The sequence below is a fragment of the Schistocerca gregaria genome, chromosome 2, assembly GCF_023897955.1.
Source record: "Schistocerca gregaria isolate iqSchGreg1 chromosome 2, iqSchGreg1.2, whole genome shotgun sequence".
NCBI classification, from domain to species: Eukaryota; Metazoa; Arthropoda; class Insecta; order Orthoptera; family Acrididae; genus Schistocerca; species Schistocerca gregaria.
The window spans coordinates 245663309-245684159 of record NC_064921.1 but is presented as its reverse complement, the minus strand read 5'-3'; the positions used below and the strand labels follow the sequence as shown (position 1 = coordinate 245684159).

The following is a 20851-nucleotide window of genomic DNA, read 5'->3' as shown; positions in this document are numbered from 1 at the left end:
GTCTACATGAATGGCCACCAACAAACTGTGGCCTGATGTGAGCAGCAATCTTAGATCTGAGATGATTGGTGAGGGGTAAGGAGGAAGCATGGCGGATGGAGGGGGAAGGGGGGGGGGGGAGGGGGGGATAGCAGGGTAAGGGCAGCTGTAAGTGTTGCGCTCCCTTTGAGACCATGCAGGGACATGGTGACTGGGACTAGCAAAGTTTGAGACCAGAAGGGTCATGGAAGGGAAGCTATGTTATAGGGAGACTTCCCATCTGCACATTTCATATTAGCTGTTGTTAGCAGGGAGGGTGCTTGTGGTGCAGGCAGTGAAGCTGTCATTGAAGTCAAGCACATTGTGTTCAGCAGCATGTTCAGCAACTCAGTAGTCCAGCAGTATCTTAGCCACAGCTTGGGAGTGGTCATTTATGAGGACAGACAGCTTTTTAGTTGATGCACAGATGTAGAAAGCAGCACAGTGGTTCCAGTTTTGTTTGTAGCTTACATTACTGCTTTTACAGGTAGCCCTCCCTTTGATGGGGGAGGAGATGCCTCTGAAAGGACAGCAGTAGTTGATGGTAGGAATATGTGTGGAACAGGTTTTGCATCTAACAAGGGGAGGCCACAACATTGGGATTTGGGATCAGGGATTTACTTCAAATTTTGTAAATGTTTAGTAAGCCATTAAAACAACATAAACTGCAGGCAGTAAGATGCACTATTCTGGCAGTTCTGAGAAAATTGCAAGAGTAGTTTTACACGTCTACTATGTAACTGATGTATCTGTACAGACATGCCAGTGATAATAAGTCATTGTGGTCAAGCAATTAGTGCACGCACAGTGGAAGAGGGTTGTGGATGAGGTGAGGATTTGAATTCCACAAACACTTATTTTGTAATCTATATTTTTTTCCTCAATGATCACATTATTTAATTTATATGACATTCAAGCGGTAATATAATGAAAAAAACCATCTTCATTTTCATGAAGTTGTGGTGGATTTCATATGTTATTTGACTATTTACCATTTGTAATTAAAATTTCAAGGATGAGGATCAGGCTTGGGAAGCCCAAGTCAAACCTCAATAAACAATGAAGTGAGTGACATTATTCACAATCAGTAATACAGTAAGTCTTGATGAACCAGACAGCAAGAATAGTGCACAATTACTCGTTGGATGTGCTCCCAACATCACATGCTGCAGGCATGGAAAACCTAAATTGAAACTTTGTGCAAATACTTCCTGGAAATACATGTGCTTTTTTTTTTCATTTTATTACGTCTAAAATGTCATGTAAATTAAATAATATGACCAGTGATGAAAATTATAGATTACGTGTTAAGTTTGAATGAGAATCAAACCGTCACTTCGTACACATTTGTCTTACAGCAGTATGAGGCTGAGCATCATCCTGTTGGAAAACATCCCCCGGAATGCTGTTCATGAATGATTGCACAACAGGTCAAATCACCAGATTGATGTACAGATTTCCAGTCAGGGTGCATGGGATAACCATGGGAGTGCTCCTGCAGCCATACAAAATCACACCACAGACCATAACTATAGCTGTGTGTCCAGTGTGTCTAGCAAATAGGCAGGCTGGTTGTAGGCCCTCAGATAGCCTCCTCCTAACTAACATATGGCCATCACTGGCACTGAGGCAGAACCAGCTTTCATCAGAAAACACAACACACTGCCAGCCTGTCCTCTAATTAGCTCTCATTTCACGCCACTGAAGTCACAAATGGTGGTGGTTTGGAGTCAGTGGAATGCGTACTACAGGTTGTCTGGCTTGGAGCTGCCCTTGAAGTAACCCATCTGTAACCGTTTGTTGTGTCACCGTGGCACGAACTGCTGCTGAAATTTCTGCTGTAGATGCATTATGATGAGCCAGAGCCATATGCCAAAAACAATGGTCTTCCCTCTTGATAGCGCCACATGGCCATCTGGAGCCCTTTCTTCATGTGACTGTACATTCTTGTGACCATCACTGCCAGCCGTCATGTACAATGGCTTCATGCTTGCCACATATTTCTGCAGTATCACAGAAGGAACATCAAGTTTCTTGTTGTCATATTACATGACCTCATTCAAACACAGTGACATGCTGATAATGGTGTCTTTGTCAGCTTGAAGGTATTCTTGACTCATATCACCTCACCATATCCAATCTCAAAGGTAACTAATACTCAAGACCATTACAGTGTGCATTTAAACCAAACCTGAACTACATCCTCATAGTGGCACTTCTAGTACCACTCTTATGAAACTGATGCAAAAATTGAATAGACATCATCTTTCAGATGCAGGAACACATATACCAGCTTTCCTTTATGTCACCCAACTCCTAAACAGTGTTGTGATCTTTTTTTCTGTCTGTGTATATTGTATAGGTTAACTGGGCAGCAGAATACTACTAGGGAGAGGTAGGATATTCCTTATCTCAGTGCATGAATATAGGTAGTCAAAATACTGGCAAGGAATGTGATTCAGTTGTTCCAGTCCTAGGTAGCAGTGAGTCATGAGAGGAGTGTTCCCTTGTGACTGAACTGAAGGTATGTGGAATGTGGTAGGTTGTTGAAGAGACAAGGCATGGGACAACTGTTTTTGAACAAGGTTAGGAGGATAGTTTCAATTTATGAAGGCCTCCGTGAGACCCTTAATATATTTGGAGAGGAGCTGCTCATCTCTACAGGTGAGATGAACACAGTTTGCTAAGCTGTATAGAAGGAACTGGAATGGGTGGAAGCTTTTGAAGTGGAGGTGTTATTGGTAGTTGGTAGGTTTGATGTGAATGGAGATACACAGTTAGTCATCCTTGAGGCAGGATGACTAACTTGGGGTTGACATCAAGGGACGTGACTTGTTAAGTTGAGGAGGACCAGTTGAAGTGAATGGGTAACATGGTGTTGAGATTCTGGAGGAATGTGGTTAGTATGTCCTCACCCTTGGTCCAGATCATGGAATCTGAACCAGGTGAGGGGAAAAAACTGGAAATTGGTGTTATGATCCTATGGGACCAAACTGCTGAAGTCATCAGTCCCTAGGCTTAGACACTATTTAATTTAACTTAAACTACTAACTTACGTTAAAGGCAACACACACACCCATGCCCTGGGGAGGACTCGAACCTCCGACAGGGGGAGCCACATGAACCATGGCAAGGTGCCTCAGACCATGCAGCCACACTGTGCAGCACAGGTGAGGGGCTTGGGATTCTGGGTGATTAGAAAGGCTTCCTCAAGATGGCTCAAAAATGGATTGGTGTATGTTGATGCCATGTGGTGTCCATTGTTGTACCATGGACTTGTTTCTAGAAGAAATAATTCTGGGTGTGGATACAACTGGCCATGGTGACCCTGAAGGATTTTGTAGATTTGGAATCACTCTGGCATTGGGAAAGGTAGTGTTCAACAGTAGCAAGGTATGGGTATTGAGGAATGTGGCATCAACAATGCTGAGCTGGCTGCCAGATGATAAAGGAACAGGAAGTGCAGAGTGTCAGTGTGGGAAATGGTTGGTGTCTGTTATATATGATGGTTGGTTACGTGTAACAGGCGAAAGGCTTAGATCTTCAAAAGCAGAGATTCTCTCAGTGGGCGTACAGTAACTGCCCACAATGGGGCATCCTGGGTGGTTGGGATTATGGACTTCAGGAAGCATCTACAAGGTAGAGGTATGGGGAATGGTAGGGATAAGGAGAGAGATAGATTCAGGGGTGAGGTTCTTGAAAGGACCTAAGAACCTGAGGAGACTGGAGATCCTGTTGTATTTCTGGGATTGAATCAATGTTTCAGGATTTGTAGGTGGATGAATCTTCCAGCTGGTGGAGTTCTTCCAACAGACATTCCCTGCATTTCAAAACTGCAGCAGTAGAGCTCTTATATGGAGATGGGATTATAAGGTCAGGATTAGTTTTTAGATGGTAGACTGCAGTTCGTTCTGTGGATGTAAGGTTGTTTCTATGTTGAGGGATTTGGAGAATGATGGTGAGGCAAGGTTTGATGTTAGGAAATTCTTGAAAATTAATAGGAGATGATTTGGGAGCAGTGAGGATCAATCACAGTTGGATGTGGGAGCAAACTGAGTCACACACAGTTTAATATTAGATTTGGGTTGGGTCTGACTGGTAGGGTTGGTGGTGAAAAAGTATTTCCAAAGGGTTGGTGGTGAAAAAGTATTTCCACTGCAAGGACCGGGTCATCGACAAGTCCAGGGTGATTGAATTTGGGAGCAGGGCAGAAGATAAGGCCTTTGAAAAGGGCTGTATTTCTGTGGTACTGAGGTTTTTGGAGGAAACGTTCATGACTATGTTTCAGTCTGTTTAGGCTCTGGATTCTTTTTCCAATTGCAAGCATTGCTGATGCCAAAAACCTGTTATCTGTCATTATGTTTTGAAGAAAGGTTTTTATCCTTTCATTGTCAAGAAATAATGCTCAGGTTCAATTATTGTAAGAGTACTTCTTGTAATTAACCTCATTAGTTCACATAACTGCGGAAATGTGTCTAGATCTCCAAGTTGTTGACTAGTAGAAGCTGCAGCATTGCACCGGCAACACTTGCACATTGAAAGTCTTTTCTGCTGAAGAGTTCCCTGTATCTCTGATCTCAGTTGCAACTTCAATAACCATGGGTACTTTTCAACAGTGATGTCAAGTTCTCTCTCAGGAAAACCTGTTGAAAGTAGAGAAAATGAACTCATATCTAACAATTTTGATGCCACAAGGTGATTCGTGAATGAAAATCTTTCATTTCTATGGCTTATTATGGGATCACAAACTTTCTTCACACCTGCTATTTTATTTTCTTATTTTCTTTTCTTTTGAATTTGTTCTTCATAAGATAATGAAATGACATTATTTCTTATTTCTGTAATTGTATCTTCAAACGCCAATAAATATTGTGTAATGATTTTTGCTTCAAGATGCCAATGTTGTAGCTTCTGGAGAGTATGTCTGCATTTGGCATGATCCTATGGAAAATTTCTAGCCAAAATGAGAACTTAAGGTCATTCATATTGGAGAGGAGACCATAAATTTCTGATTTGGTTTTTTCATCTGCATGATCAGAGAGGATCATTTCTTTTAAACACTTGATGAGACTTTCCTTGTCCTCTTTATCTGTGGGTTGATTGTATGACAGTTAAAAACCTATATTATAGCTGCTAACCATGGTAGTCTGGTCTGCACAATTCTGTCTAGCACACTTGTTCTGTGTGATGACCAGAAGAAAAAAAACTGGAAAGCCAAAAACATTAGAGAAAATATTCTAACATATTTGTTTACAGATTGTATATAGAATTGATGAGCATAGCAGTGAACATAATAAGCCCTATGATACATGTGCTTAATCCTTGCCTAAACACTGTTAATGCCTCCACTCATAACAGTAAGACCATCATAGTATTGTGTGATCACTTTTTACTTCTTTCCATTTGCATTGAGAATTAATTGCATTAAATAACGTCTCACCATCCTGTGTATAAGGGCTAATGAAGCCCCATAATCTCTCCACAACAGAGCCATGAAGTTCGTATCTATACACAGCCATCAATTGTTGCATGGTAAAGAGCATACAATCCACTAGTTCATTTTGAATAGTTTTAGATGTACCTTTAAACACAGTTGCAATTTCTAAGTGTTCCTCATTTTGAATAGTTTTAGATGTACCTTTAAACACAGTTGCAATTTCTAAGTGTTCCTCCACTGAGCTGTCAATAGCACTTAGTAAATTTACAAGCCCATGAAATACTCCTGAGTTATCTGAATCTTCCCACTCATTGTGACCAGGTAAAGCTAACTCAAACAACCCACAAAATTTTACGCAGTCTATTAAAGTGGAGAGGATTTGTCTATTCCTGTCCACTTGCTTGTTATGTTTCCTGACTGGTTCTCTGTATACACTGTCAAGCTGAGTACTGATGTTCACTTTACTAAGCACTGAGAGTCCCATGTTTGCATTTTTGTGTAAGTGGGAGTTTTGTGTTTTTTTTTTTATATGTTTGGACAAGTGTACAAGATCCCTATGACTGTATTAGTCCATGAATCAATTTCTAGACTGAAAATCGATATGGGAAACAATACAGTGCCTGTCTTATGTTGCACCCACAGGACCACTTATGCTTATTGTACACTTCTTTTTTAAATGTTCACTTGTAGTCACACTTATTTGATTTGGTAACATTCTCAATCAACAAATCTTGTCGGAGGTCTCCCTAGTTTCTTTGAAGCTAAGTTTTCCTGGTAATTTAGTTTTCTGTTATCTCCTAAAACCGATTCAGCAGAGCTCATCTTGAAACTACACACAAAAGCCGATTCACTGTTTTCTGTCCGTACTGTAGACCACACAGTACCCGGTCAACTACAACACAAACTGCTGTTTATGGAAATGATTAAACTCAGATAGTAATGCCTTAATGTCTACCAACACAGTCACCTGACTACAGGTAAATGAAAATTACTATACTGGTGCACTCTCTTGTTAGGAATAAAAAGGATTACTGTCTGATAAAATACCAAACTTAATATACTATAACTCATTCAGAAGCCCACAAAATAGATTTTACTGTCAGTATAACTATAACATATTCTGACGTCCAATTTAATTTTACTATATATCAAGTGAATTGACATATCTGATGAGTGTGCTACCATCTAACGGGATTTACCCCAGCTGCCAAATGAATGGAGTGTGCTACCATGTAGTGGCACTGTGTAGACTTGTAGTTGAGTGGTAACACCTAGCTGTGCACGCCACAACTCATGCACATTGCTTACCTGATCTACATGTATTTGACCCATAAGGCAATTACATCATGCCAGCCATGCATGAGCAGAAGCTCCTTAAAACGTGCACAACTGACAGTGTGTTCGGGCCATTGATACCCCGTTTCATGGAGTCTAGAGGGGTAGCAATGTGGAACAGTACAGTAAATTTAAGTGCAGTGTATTTCATATTACTGCATCTATATTACATTTAACAGCATTCACAGAAAAATAACCAGTAAATCCACAAGGTGTCAAAATTATGTGTGGTCACTTACTCATGTGCTCTTACACAGCAGCCATAGCTGCTAGCAGCACTATCCAGTCCCCACCACATCCCTGCATGCTCTCACAGGCAGCACATAATCTTCCTCCATCCCTTTCCTGAAACCCCTTCCCATCTCCACCCCAGGCCACCTCCTCAACCCCACCACCAACCTCAGACTGCTGCTCACGTCAGACCAAGTTGCATCCTGCAGTATCTTCACAGGCCATAGAAAATGGCCATGTACAAATGAGTTGTGCTTGTCTAAATGTGAAAAAGGCCTTTTGGCCAAAAGCTTAAATGTTTTATAGTCTTTCTCTTGTAGCTGTCTGCAACTCAGAGCCTCCTCTATGTGGTGAGTAGCAAGCTATCCTTTTATAATATTGTTGAAAGCATAAAACAGGTTTATCTGATAAAATCAGTTCTTATCTGAAACAGATGAGAACTACTTGTATGAATATCAAGAGTTCAGATGAAAACCCAGTTCCAAGCAAAGAAAGGAAAGCAGAAAGGTGGAAGGAGTATATAGAGGGTCTATACAAGGATGATGTACTTGAGGACAATATTATGGAAATGGAAGAGGATGTTGATGAAGAAGAAAGTGGAGATACAATACTGCATGAAGAGTATGACAGAGCACTGAAATACCTGAGTCGAAACAAGGCCCCAGGAGTAGACAACATTACACTAGAACTACTGACTGCCTTGGGTGAGCCAGTCCTGACAAAACTCTACCATCTGGTGAGCAAGACAGGCGAAATACCCTCAGACTTCAAGAAGAAAATTCCAATCCCAAAGAAAGCAGGTGTTGACAGATGTGAAAATTGCCAAACTATCAGTTTAATAAGTCACAGCTGCAAAATACTAACATGGATTATTTACAGACGAATGGAAAAACTAGTAGAAGCCAACCTTGGGGAAGATCAGTTTGGATTCCGTATAAATGTTGAAACACGTGAGGCAATACTGACCTTACGACTTATCTTAGAAGAAAGATTAAGGAAAGGCAAACCTACGGTTCTAGCATTTGTAGACTTAGAGAAAGCTTTTGACAATGTGGACTGGAATACTCTCTTTCAAATTCTAAAGGTGGCAGGGGTAAAATACAGGGAGCAAAAGGCTATTTACAATTTGTACAGTAACCAGATGGCAGTTGAAAGAGTCGAGAGGCATGAAAGGGAAGCTGTGGTTAGGAAGGGTGTGAGACAGGGTTTTAGCCTCTCCCCAGTGTTATTCAATCTGTATATTGAGCAAGCAGTAAAGGAAACAAAAGAAAAATTCGGAATAGGTATTAAAATCCATGGAGAAGAAATAAAAACTTTGAGGTTCACTGATGATATTGTAATTCTGTCAGAGATGACAAAGGACTTGGCAGAGCAGTTGAACGGAAAGGAGAATGTCTTGAAAGAAGAATATAAGATGAACATCAACAAAAGCAAAACGAGGATAATGGAATGTAGTCAAATTAAGTTGGGTGATGCTGAGGGAAGTAGATTAGGGAATGAGACACTTAAAGTAGTAAAGGAGATTTACTATTTGTGGAGCAAAATAACTGATGATGGTTGAAGTAGAGAAGATATAAAATATAGACTGGCAATGGCAATGAATGCGTTTCTGAAGAAGAGAAATTTGTTAACATCGAGAATAGATTTAAGTGTCAGGAAGTCATTTCTGAAAGTATTTGTATGGAGTGTAGCCATGTCTGGAAGTGAAATGTGGACGATAAATAGTTTGGAGAAGAAGAGCATAGAAGCTTTCGAAATGTGGTCCTACAGAAGAATACTGAAGATTAGATGGGTAGATCACATAACTAATGAGGAGGTATTGAATAGGATTGGGGAGAAGAGGATTTTGTGGCACAACTTGACTAGAAGAAGGGACCAGCTGGTAGGACATGTTCTGAGGCATCAAGGGATCACAAATTTAGCGTTGGAGGGCAGCATGGAGGGTAAAAATCATAGAGGGAGACCAAGAGATGAATACACTAAGCAGATTCAGAAGGATGTAAGTTGCAGTAAGTACTGGGAGATGAAGAAGCTTGCGCAGGATAGGGTAGCACGGAGAGCTGCATCAAACCAGTCTCAGGACTGAAGACCACAACAACAACACTTCTTCTATTGTCACTAATGTCAGTTTTGATCTCTTTACATTGTTGTGTCCACCTGTCAATTTGCTCCCCTAGCTGGGCACTGATCACATCTGTTCTTTGTTTACATTCTCTGCTCAGATGCCAGTCAGTTGCTGCCACCAATTCATTGTTTTGGTCAGATTTTGCGGTAAAGCTATCTGTTATGTTTCCCTTCTGTTTTCACCACGTTCTGGAGTAAGATCTTCACTTAATTGCTTATTATTTTCCTCTAAGCAACTACAGTCTCCCTTTCTTTGCTTGTTGCTTTTCTCAAATTTTGCCAGAAGATCTACCTTCATTTGCTTACCATTTTCCACCAACTGCATGATCATGGAAAACGAGTATGGGTTTGGCCAACCTCTCTTTTGCCTGGGCGTATCTGGTTTTGGTGGCAATTCTGTACTCATACTTATTATTTTTACTAACAGACTACATTCCCAATCCTAGAAACTGCTAACATTTCACCACTGATGTCTACCTTTAACATCATCCATCTGCATCAACACTGAATCTATATAATGATTAATGCTCGATTATATCCTTCAAGTGCAATATTCAGTGCTTAGAAGCACACCAAGTAGACAGTCAAGCAATAGAATATAAAAGATAGTTTGCTTTTACATATACGAACTTGTTCCATAACAGTAGAGATTTACACAGCAATTAAGATTAAAAAATAGCACACAGCCAAACAAAATTATGCAAAATTATAAAAAAGTTCTGTTAATTAAATTCTGTTTCTTGTTAATATTCAAACTATTATTAATCAGAATTGCATTTATTAAATAGGCCTGTGAAATATTTTTTTCATTTCATTTGGGTTGCTGTTGTTTTGTTATGCAGTAAAGCCACAATCACATATGCATTTAAGGTGACAACAGTTCAGGGCATACCATAATGGCACTGTAAGTTACCATTCACACAGGATGCCACAAATATTAAATAGCGGCACAGTTTTCAATATGGTGTGAGCTGAAATCATATGGCTTGGCTGAAAGCACTTGCAACATTATAAATTACCACAAAACATAAATACAGTGGACATAATTTTACTCAGTATAAAAAAAACAGAAAAGTGCATTTACAATATGAGCTCTCACATACACTTGAAAACATTTGAGTTGCAGAAGATCTCCAGTAATAAATTTAAAAAAAAAATTAATGTATGTTGTTGTTTTCCACAGATAGAAGTGTAACAGTAGAGGCAAGCTCAGTAATTGCTGTAATAAATAAAACACTGATTGTTATTCTTGATATACTCTGATTTACAGGACCAGTTGACCACTTGTGTCCTCTGCGATGTAGTTTTGAATGCAGTACTGGCGTATTACAAGAATGGGAAATCTAAAGATGAATTACAAGCTTTAGTCTTGGATGCTTGTGTCACACTCAACATACAGACTGAGGAGGTCTGCAGTGGCCTCATTGAGGGCAATATTGTAAGTATACACACATTTTAGAAATATTGGAGATATATTATCTCTTGTGAAAATCACACATCACCATCAGAAACATATACCATTTATCCTACAAATTATTGTTAGTAAGTTTGTGGCAAACAGAATGACATTAATTGCAAGTTAGTATTTCATGAAACTGTCCTAACAAACAAGGCAAAGAAGGAATTGGCAAGGAAGGAAATAATATTGAAGTAGCGCAGGATATAGTGGTATAGAGTATATACAAGCAGTGCTAAGTGGCATATATTTACTGTAAATGTCAAAATGTAGTTTCAGTGTAAACAGATGAGTTAGCCGAATCTCGGCAATTGCAGTTTTTAGCATCATCCAGAGAATCATTTTACCATAGATATACATACCCACAGGGTAATAAATATTTTGAGTCATTTCATTTCACTGAGGATCCACTGTTTTGATGAAATTTATGGACTTTAATGCCAGAAAATATTACACTAACAGTGTTAAAGCTTTGTTCACATATCAGATGAGAGATCTAGGTGCTCTAAAATAGACAAAGGAATTCAACAAGGAAGTGCCTTGTCATCACTAGTATTTATTATAGTTATGGACCAAATCTTTGAATCCATTAAGGAAAGCTTTAGAAATAAAATTAGTGAGAACCATGGATAAGAAGATTGAGAAAGACAAGATCAAGAACAAAATACAGAGGTCAACTGTTATCAAACAAGTCACTACTCAGTCTAACAGTCACTCACACACTGTGCTCCATAGATCACATCATGAATGGGAATCTTTAGGGATGTGGGACAAGTCAAGTTACACATTAACAGTCAGAAGCAGCCCCTGTTGCTTCTGTAAAGTATACTAACCACACATTATGGCTTGTGATAATCTACAAACATGGAGAATTATAAAAATTATATCTAATTTACTGTACATGTGTTTATGTATTTTTGAGGCAAACATGTGTATATGTACACTCCTGGAAATTGAAATAAGAACACCGTGAATTCTTTGTCCCAGGAAGGGGAAACTTTATTGACACATTCCTGGGGTCAGATACATCACATGATCACACTGACAGAACCACAGGCACATAGACACAGGCAACAGAGCATGCACAATGTCGGCACCAGTACAGTGTATATCCACCTTTCGCAGCAATGCAGGCTGCTATTCTCCCATGGAGACGATCGTAGAGATGCTGGATGTAGTCCTGTGGAATGGCTTGCCATGCCATTTCCACCTGGCGCCTCAGTTGGACCAGCGTTCGTGCTGGACGTGCAGACCGTGTGAGACGACGCTTCATCCAGTCCCAAACATGCTCAATGGGGAACAGATCCGGAGATCTTGCTGGCCAGGGTAGTTGACTTACACCTTCTAGAGCACGTTTGGTGGCACGGGATACATGCGGACGTGCATTGTCCTGTTGGAACAGCAAGTTCCCTTGCCGGTCTAGGAATGGTAGAACGATGGGTTCGATGACGGTTTGGATGTACCGTGCACTATTCAGTGTCCCCTCGACGATCACCGGAGGTGTACGGCCAGTGTAGGAGATCGCTCCCCACACCATGATGCCGGGTGTTGGCCCTGTGTGCTTCGGTCGTATGCAGTCCTCATTGTTACGCTCACCTGCACGGCGCCAAACACGCATACGACCATCATTGGCACCAAGGCAGAAGCGACTCTCATCGCTGAAGACGACACGCCTCCATTCGTCCCTCCATTCACGCCTGTCGCGACACCACTGGAGGCGGGCTGCACGATGTTGGGGCGTGAGCAGCAGATGGCCTAATGGTGTGCGGGACCGTAGCCCAGCTTCATGGAGACGGTTGCGAATGGTCCTCGCCGATACCCCAGGAGCAACAGTGTCCCTAATTTGCTGGGAAGAGGCGGTGCGGTCCCCTACGGCACTGCGTAGGATCCTACGGTCTTGGCGTGCATCCGTGCGTTGCTGTGGTCCGGTCCCAGGTCGACGGGCATGTGCACCTTCCGCCGATCACTGGCGACAACATCGATGTACTGTGGAGACCTCACGCCCCATGTGTTGAGCAATTCGGCAGTACGTCCACCCGGCCTCCCGCATGCCCACTATACGCCCTCGCTCAAAGTCCGTCAACTGCACATACGGTTCACGTCCACGCTGTCGCGGCATGCTACCAGTGTTAAAGACTGCGATGGAGCTCCGTATGCCACGGCAAACTGGCTGACACTGACGGCGGCGGTGGACAAATGCTGTGCAGCTAGCGCCATTCGACGGCCAACACCGCGGTTCCTGGTGTGTCCGCTGTGCCGTGCATGTGATCATTGCTTGTACAGCCCTCTCGCAGTGTCCGGAGCAAGTATGGTGGGTCTGACACACCGGTGTCAATGTGTTCTTTTTTCCATTTCCAGGAGTGTATATTTGGAAAATGCCACTATTTCTCCTCTTATACTACTCAGCTACTGTTAGATCTAATTCTTTGAAGAAAAAAAAAAACATTTGTGTAACTGTACTTGTCAACTATTAAAAGTGGTTAGTTTATAGTTGGTGTGTGGTGGAGTGTGATGTCTGTGGCTGGCTGTGACAAAAACTAAATGAAATATTACTATTTGCAGAATGGTGAAGCCAATTTACAGCAGACTAAGTTATATGAATTTAGTATCAGCTGGCATAAATTATATGACTGAAAGAAATTATCAATGCAGCTACCCAACTATCTCACTGAAAAGTAAATAAGAAGCTAGGCCTCATTTAACAACCCACATCTGACAGCATATTACTACTTCTTTTGGGGGAAGTATAGTCTTAGTTTACTTTGTCTTTAAGATGTTCATTATTGTCAGTGAAACTATTGCTTCCTTAAGGAACATTTAAAATAGATCACTTAAATCTTCAGCAAAAAAGTAAGGCATTTGCTGAATCATGACTTGCACTTTAGTAGTGCTTGCAATGGCAGGTGAGAAAACTGGTAAAACAACATGGTGAGACAAGATGTAAAATTTTAGATTGAAACATATGTTTCCATGAAAACTGGCATAAAAATACAGAAGTAACATCCTAACATTAACATTTGCTAGTGCCTGATTTACTCATAAAATAACATTTAATTGAAACCTGATACATGGCAAAAAGGCTTTGTTGGTCGAATCACACATGAAATTCAAGGAAGGGAAAGGATGGGTTAGCACACTCACAAATGGATTCACATAGAAAAAATTAAAGATACAAAGAAATTAGACCATCATTGTACACACACATTTATGGCAAAGAAAACGTGATGTTGACAATAAATAAAGCCAGTGGTAATATTGGATGTACTAAATGATCCAAAAATATTCAAATGTAAGAACAAAAGACAAAGTCCATGTGGTTGAGTAATTTATCAAAGGTAGCAAGCATGCTAATTATAATAAAGAGTTGGAAATTGACTACGTAACCAACACATGTTCAAAAAAGATTGAGAGAAATTCATTGGTGCAGGTGAAGTAATGAATAGGAAAAGCTGAGCACTCAGCTTATTCACAGTGACACGTGGTTCACCTCTGAACAAAGCAAGTTTCAGAAACACAGAAAATTCAAGATTAATTTCACTCACACAAGCAGTTTAAGCACAGATTATTCACTGTTATGAAAGATTATAAATGGAAACCAGGAAAGATGGAGCTGGAGGCTCAATGAACGAATTACAAACACATGAGACCAATAGGATAAAGCACACAGATAAAGTATATAGGAAAAACTTGAATAAATATTGAGCTATTGCAAGAAAAATAATACATGCATGCAAGGACACAGTTACATACAAATTAATGCTAGAGAAAGAAACATTTATTTATTTATTTATTTATTTATTTATTTGCATGTGGACTCTAGTTGGTGATTTTCAGCTGAGAGTATTGGGTGCATTATACAATTTTATACATGCATAAAATGTAGGGAAAAACAAGATTACATTTTATAGGCATATATGATATTATTACATATCTTCTGTTACAATATAACAGCTAATATTCAATTTGATATTTAATATTCACTCATACTGTATATACATTTCTCTGAAGACACACTTTTAAACCATTTTTAAATAAATTTAATTCCTTTACTTCCTCAATTGCTTTGGTAACTTGTTAAAAAATCTATTGAATGCTTCATGCACTCATTGTGTTTTAGATTTTGCTGTTTTGTGTAATTATTTTCCTTTCCTCGTATCAAATGGTCGTGTACATTTTTATTTAGGAGGTATATTAAAAACAAAGATTCCAAGACTTACCAAGTGGGAAAGCGCCGGTAGACAGGCACAATAAAATAACACACAAACACACACACCAAATTTTGAGCTTTCGCAACCGTCAGTTGCTTCATCAGGAAAGAGGGAAGGAGAAGGAAAGATGAATCACCCCCTGTTAACTTTCCAGAATTTCTTAACTGTGAACCTTGCTTCACCATCATTCCCCAAATCCCTCAACATGCAAACCTCACATTTGCAGAAAGAACTGCAGTATACCATCTTAAAACTGATCCTGATTTTATAATCCTAACATGGATAAAGACTCCACAACTGTTGTTTTGAACAACAAGGATTATCTGGCAGAAGGCTCCATCAGCTGTCAGATAAATCTACCTACAACCTTGCCACATTGACCCCATTCCAGAAATCCAATAGGATCTCCAGTCACTCCTCTAATCCTTAGGCCCTTCCCACAATCTCTTCCTGGAGTCCATCTCTCTACTCACCCCTACCACTCCCTGCACTCCCACCTTCTACACCCAGGACACCCCATTGTGGCTGGTTACTGTGGCCAAAGTGAGAGAATCTCTATTACCTGGGACCTACCCTCCTATATAAAAGATACCAACTATTTCCTCCACCAACTCTCCATAATCCCTTTACCACATGGTGCCCTTCTCATCACTATTGATGTCATCTCCCTTTACACTAACATCCCGAATGCCCATGGCCTTACTGCTTTTGAACACTACCTTTCCCAACACCCAACAGATTCCGTACTAACTACATCCTTCCTAGTCACCATGACCAACTTTATCCTTACCCAAAAATACTTTGCCTTTGACTACCTCCTTCCTAGTCACCATGACCAACTATATCCTCACCCAAAAATATTTCTCCTTTGAAGGCATTACCTACAAACAAATCCTAGGTATGGATATGGGCACCCACATGACTCCATCCTATGCCAACCTATTCATGGGCCATCTAGAGGAATCCTTTCTAAAAACCCAGACTCCTAAACCCCTCACCTGGTTCAGATTCATTGATGACATCTTTGTGATTTGGATCAAGGATGAGGACGCCCTACTCACATTCCTCCAGAACCTCAACTTCTCCTCCATTTGCTTTTCTTGGTTCTACTCAACTCAAAAAGCCACCTTCCTAGGTGTTGACCTCCACCTCAAAGATGGCTTAATGAGTACCTCCGTCCATATCAAACCTACTAACCAGAAATAATATTTCCACTTTGACAGAAGGCACCCTTCCATACCAAGAAGTCCCTTCCATACCAAGAAGTCCCTTCCATACAGCCTAGCCACCCATGGGCACCACATCTGCAGTGGCAAGCGGTCCATCTCAAAATATACTGAGGGTCTCACTGAAGCCTTCACAAACTGTAATTATCTTCCCAACCTTGTACAAAAACAAATCTCCCATGCCTTATCTTCCAGTCTCCACCACCTCACAAAGTCCCATCATCTGGCCACAGAGGAGCATTGTAACTCAGTACCACCCAGGGCTGAGCAACTAAATTACATTTTCCACCAGGGTTTCAACTATCTCTCATTATGCCCTGAAATGAGAAATGTCCTGCCCACTATCCTTCCCGCCCCTCCCACAGTAGTATTCCACCATCCACCGAACCTACACAAAATACTTGTCCATCCTTAACAACCCCTGCTCCCAACCCCTTACCCCATGGCTCATACCCCTAGATGCAAGACCTGTTCTCCACATCCTACCACCACCTACTGCAGTCTGGTCACAAGCATCACCTACCCCATCAAAGGCAGGGCTACCTGTGAAACCAGTCATGTGATCTACAAGCTAAGCTGCAACAACTGTGCTGCATTCTATGTAGGCATGACAACCAACAAGCTGTCTGTTTACGTTAATGGCCACCGACAAACTGTGGCCAAGAAGCAAGTGGACACCCTGTTGCTGAGCATGCTTCCAAATAAGACGTCCATCACTTTAATGATGCTTCACAGCTTGTGCCATATGGGTCCTTCCCAACAACACCAGGTTTTCTGAACTGTGCAGGTGGGAACTTTCCCTGCAATATATCCTATGTCCTCGTAACTCTTCTGTCCTCTCCCATTCAGCCCCTTCTCTGTTCCCATTCCAGCACTACACTGCCCTCAATACTCCATTGCACCCAGTCTTTTTACTTCTCTTCTTTTCTACCCCCCTCCCCCTTCCCCCCTCGCGGCTTCCTCTGTCTAACCTGCCAACTGCATATAGCTGCCCTACCCTCTTTCCACCTCTTCCCTCTGCACTCCCCAACAGCTTGTCACTGTGTGCAATGCCTACCATACTATACCTCCACCTCCCCACCCCAGTCTCCTCCTTACCACCACTTAGTCGTCACTCCCATCATGCACTGGTGCTGTTGATTGCAGTGTGGCCTGAGACTGCAGTCATGTGTGTGTGAGCTGCATTTGAGTAAGTGTGTATGTGTGTGTTTGCCATCTAATTGTGACAGTCTTTTTGTTGTGTCTATTTGCAACTCAGCATCTCCATTATATGGTGAGTGGCAAATTTCCTTTTCACAATATTAATAAACAAGTACATTAATAAATAAGAGTAATGCACACCATCAAAAATGAAAAAAGAATGAAGAAAGAGAAAAACAAATAAAGCTAAAAAATTGGTCCATAATCATAGAGTACAACTTAAGGCATCAATAAAACAAGAACAGAGACAATGTTACAGCAATACATAGCAGAAGTTTGTTTTAAGAGTACTACTTCTCAGAAAGAATCTCTTTAACTAATATTCATAGGACAACTGTACACAAATCAGTGAATGAAACACTATAACAACATCAATATCCTCCCTGGACTGACCCAAAAGTTCATAACATGATCAAAATGTTCATAGAAATGTGATTCATTAAAAGAAAAAATATGCAGGTTGAACATTAATAAAAACTGGCAAACTGCAGGGATAGATTCCTGTCTGTAATTGGCAGGAAAAAGGTCCAAACATGTGTCAGAAATGGACGGTGTGCATGCAATAACAACAAATTGTCCCAGAACACAGTACAGAGCTGAGGTATCGAATATATTGCTTCCCCCTACTTATACCTCCGGAGGAGATCAGGAATGTAAAATTAAAGAGATTCGAGTGCGCACGGAGGCTTTCAGACAGTCGTTCTTCCCACGAACCATACGCGACTGGAACACGAAAGGGAGGTAATGACAGTGGCACATAAAGTGCCCTCTGCCACACACCGTTGGGTGGCTTGCGGAGTATAAATGTAGATGTAGATGTAGATCGCATCTACATCACAACAGATGTTCATAGTGGCCTCCATAGGATTTCAGGTGAAGATAGTATGGGCTGTCATGCAGGATACACATAATTGTACTTTGGCTTACACCATGTCAGCAGGCCTCTTCCCTGGAGCGTGTACTAGAGTATGTCTCAATATCCTGTAGAACTCAGTCATCCAAATCTGACATCAGATTAGATTAGATTAGTTTTTTGTTCCATAGATCCTTGTTGAGGAAATCCTTGTGGATGTGGAACATGTCTTTTTTTTTTCAAAAAAAAAAAAAAAAGAAGCTAAAATAGCAATACTAATAGTATGAACATATACAATACATCATTTGTTTCTATTAAAAAATTCGTCAATGGAGTAGAAGGAGTTGGCCACTAGTAAGTCTTTCAGGCTCCTTTTAAACTGATCTTTATTTGTAACTAAATTTTTTATGTTTGCTGGCAAATTATTGAAGATGAGTGTTCCTGAGTAGTGGACCCCTTTTTGAACTAAAGTAAGTGCTTTTAAATCCTTGTGCAGATCATTTTTGTTCCTGGTATTGTATGTATGAACCGAGCTGTTTGTTGGAAAAAGAGATATATTATTCAGGACAAATTTCATTAAGGAAAAAATATACCGAAAGGCAGTAGTTAGTGTACCCAGTTCTTTGAAGAGGTTTCTACAGGATGTCCATGAATTTACTCCACAAATAATACGTATTACGTGCTTTCGGACTCTGAAAACTTTTGTTTGACTTGAAGAGTTACCCCAAAATATTGTACCATATGACATTATGGAATGAAAGTAGGCAAAGTATACAAGCTTTTTCATTTTTATGTCACCTATGTCTGCTAACACTCGAATTGCAAATACAGATTTGTTAAGGCGTTTCTGCAGTTCTGTGGTGTGCTCCTCCCAACTGAAATTATTATCAAGTTGTAATCCCAAGAATTTAAGACTGTCAACCTCTTCTATCTGCTCTTCTTCATACTTTATGCATATGCTGGGTCGAAACCTCTTACAGGTTCTGAATTGCATATAAAGAGTCTTTTCGAAGTTTAATGTCAGTGAGTTGGCCATAAACCATTTATTAATATCCATGAAAATATCATTAGCAGATCTTTCTAGAACTACACTCGACATTCTATTTATTGCAATACTTGTGTCATCTGCAAACAAAATGAACTCTGCTTCTGGCAGTGTAACTGATGAGAGATCATTAATGTACAAAAGAAAAAGCAATGGCCCTAAAATGGATCCTTGTGGGACACCACATGTAATTTCTTCCCAATCTGATGATGACTGATGACTTAATTCACTAGTCCCTTGCACTGGCGGGCTTTGTTTCCTCTTAGCAAGGTATGACTTGAACCATTTTGCAGCACTGCCCGTAACACTATAGAATTCTAATTTATTTAAAAGGATATTGTGGTTCACACAATCAAATGCCTTTGACAAATCACTGGTTCACACAATCAAAGGTCTTTGACAAATCACAGAAAATACCTGCTGCTTGTAATTTGTTATTCAATGAATTAAGTACATTTTCACTGTCAGTGTAAATAGCTTTCTCGATATCGGAACCCTTCAGAAATCCAAACTGAGTTCTTGATAATATGTTATTTGTGGTCAGATGGTTGAGCAGCTGCCTGTACATTATTTTTTCTAAAATTTTTGAGAATGCTGGCAAAAGTGAAATTGGTCTGTGGTTTGATGGTATCTCTTTATCCCCTTTTTTCAATAGAGGCTTAATATCTGCATATTTTAGCCAGTCAGGCATATGTACAGTCTGCTAGTTACTTGCATGTTCGTCTATCTGAAAGGGCCCATAATCACACAAATGTCCCAAAAGGGCTTGAAATGTTGTTTGATGTGGTTGGTGTTTGTGAGGGTACTTGTTTCAGTATATCCATGCTGCCTCTCAACCATTTCCATCCTCTTCCCAAAATGAATATCAGACCATTCTGGTGCTTATAATATGATTCACCAACCACACACCCTACAACATATAAGGAACACATGGAACATAGTCAGGAGGACTGCCATTTGTCAGTGCCATCGTCTGTGGCAACAATGCCTTTCCAGACACTGGTACACAGGACCTTTCTCTCTCCATTTCCACTCAAGAATCCGACCCTGCAGTTTGCTGGTTTTATTAATGTGCACCCCCCCCCCTCTCTCTCTCTCTCTCTCTCTCTCTCTCTCTCTCTCTCTCTCTCTCTCTCTCTCTCTCACACACACACACACACACACACACACACACACACACACACACACACACACACTCCCCCCTCCCTCTTTTCAGTCTCACTGAAAGAAATACATGAAAGTGCCACACTCTAAATGAATGATCAAACACAGTACTTTGACATGCACAGTAGTTCCAGCATAATATGGCATGAAAGCAGGAGACAGAGGTGGGGCCTCATTCTCATAGGTATCAGTGGGGTCATACTGTCCATCTGTGATGCATAAACTCACTACCTCTGTCCCAAGAAACCCTCTTAAATTGGCCTGTATCATCCCATGAATCTCACTGACTTGGTGGTAGTCATGACTGAGTGTCTCCATGCACTGTCAGCATCCCACTGTGGAGTGCTGATGTTCATTTTGTTATTCCTGTGCAAGGATGGCTTGTCTATTCTGTATGTCCCCGTAGCAAGAGACAACACTGACCATGGTGTGCTAGCACATGACAGCAGTCAGCTGGCCACGTGTGATGACACATCCTGCTTATCTCTCACAGAATTGCTGCATGAGATTATGTGTCATGTAATGGTATACCCCCTTGGAGCACCAGTCTTATT

General features: G+C 40.7%; 1 protein-coding gene across 2 annotated transcripts in view; it reads left to right on the top strand.

Moving 5' to 3' along the window:
- The window catches only part of LOC126336779 (sphingomyelin phosphodiesterase-like), a 338554-nt gene that overhangs the window by 244783 nt on the left and 72920 nt on the right, over positions 1-20851 (top strand). For both annotated transcript variants that reach the window (XM_050000797.1, XM_050000796.1), the window contains exon 3: positions 10416-10583. In XM_050000797.1, coding sequence (XP_049856754.1) covers positions 10416-10583 — 168 coding nt within the window. The remainder of the gene's footprint in view (positions 1-10415; positions 10584-20851) is intronic.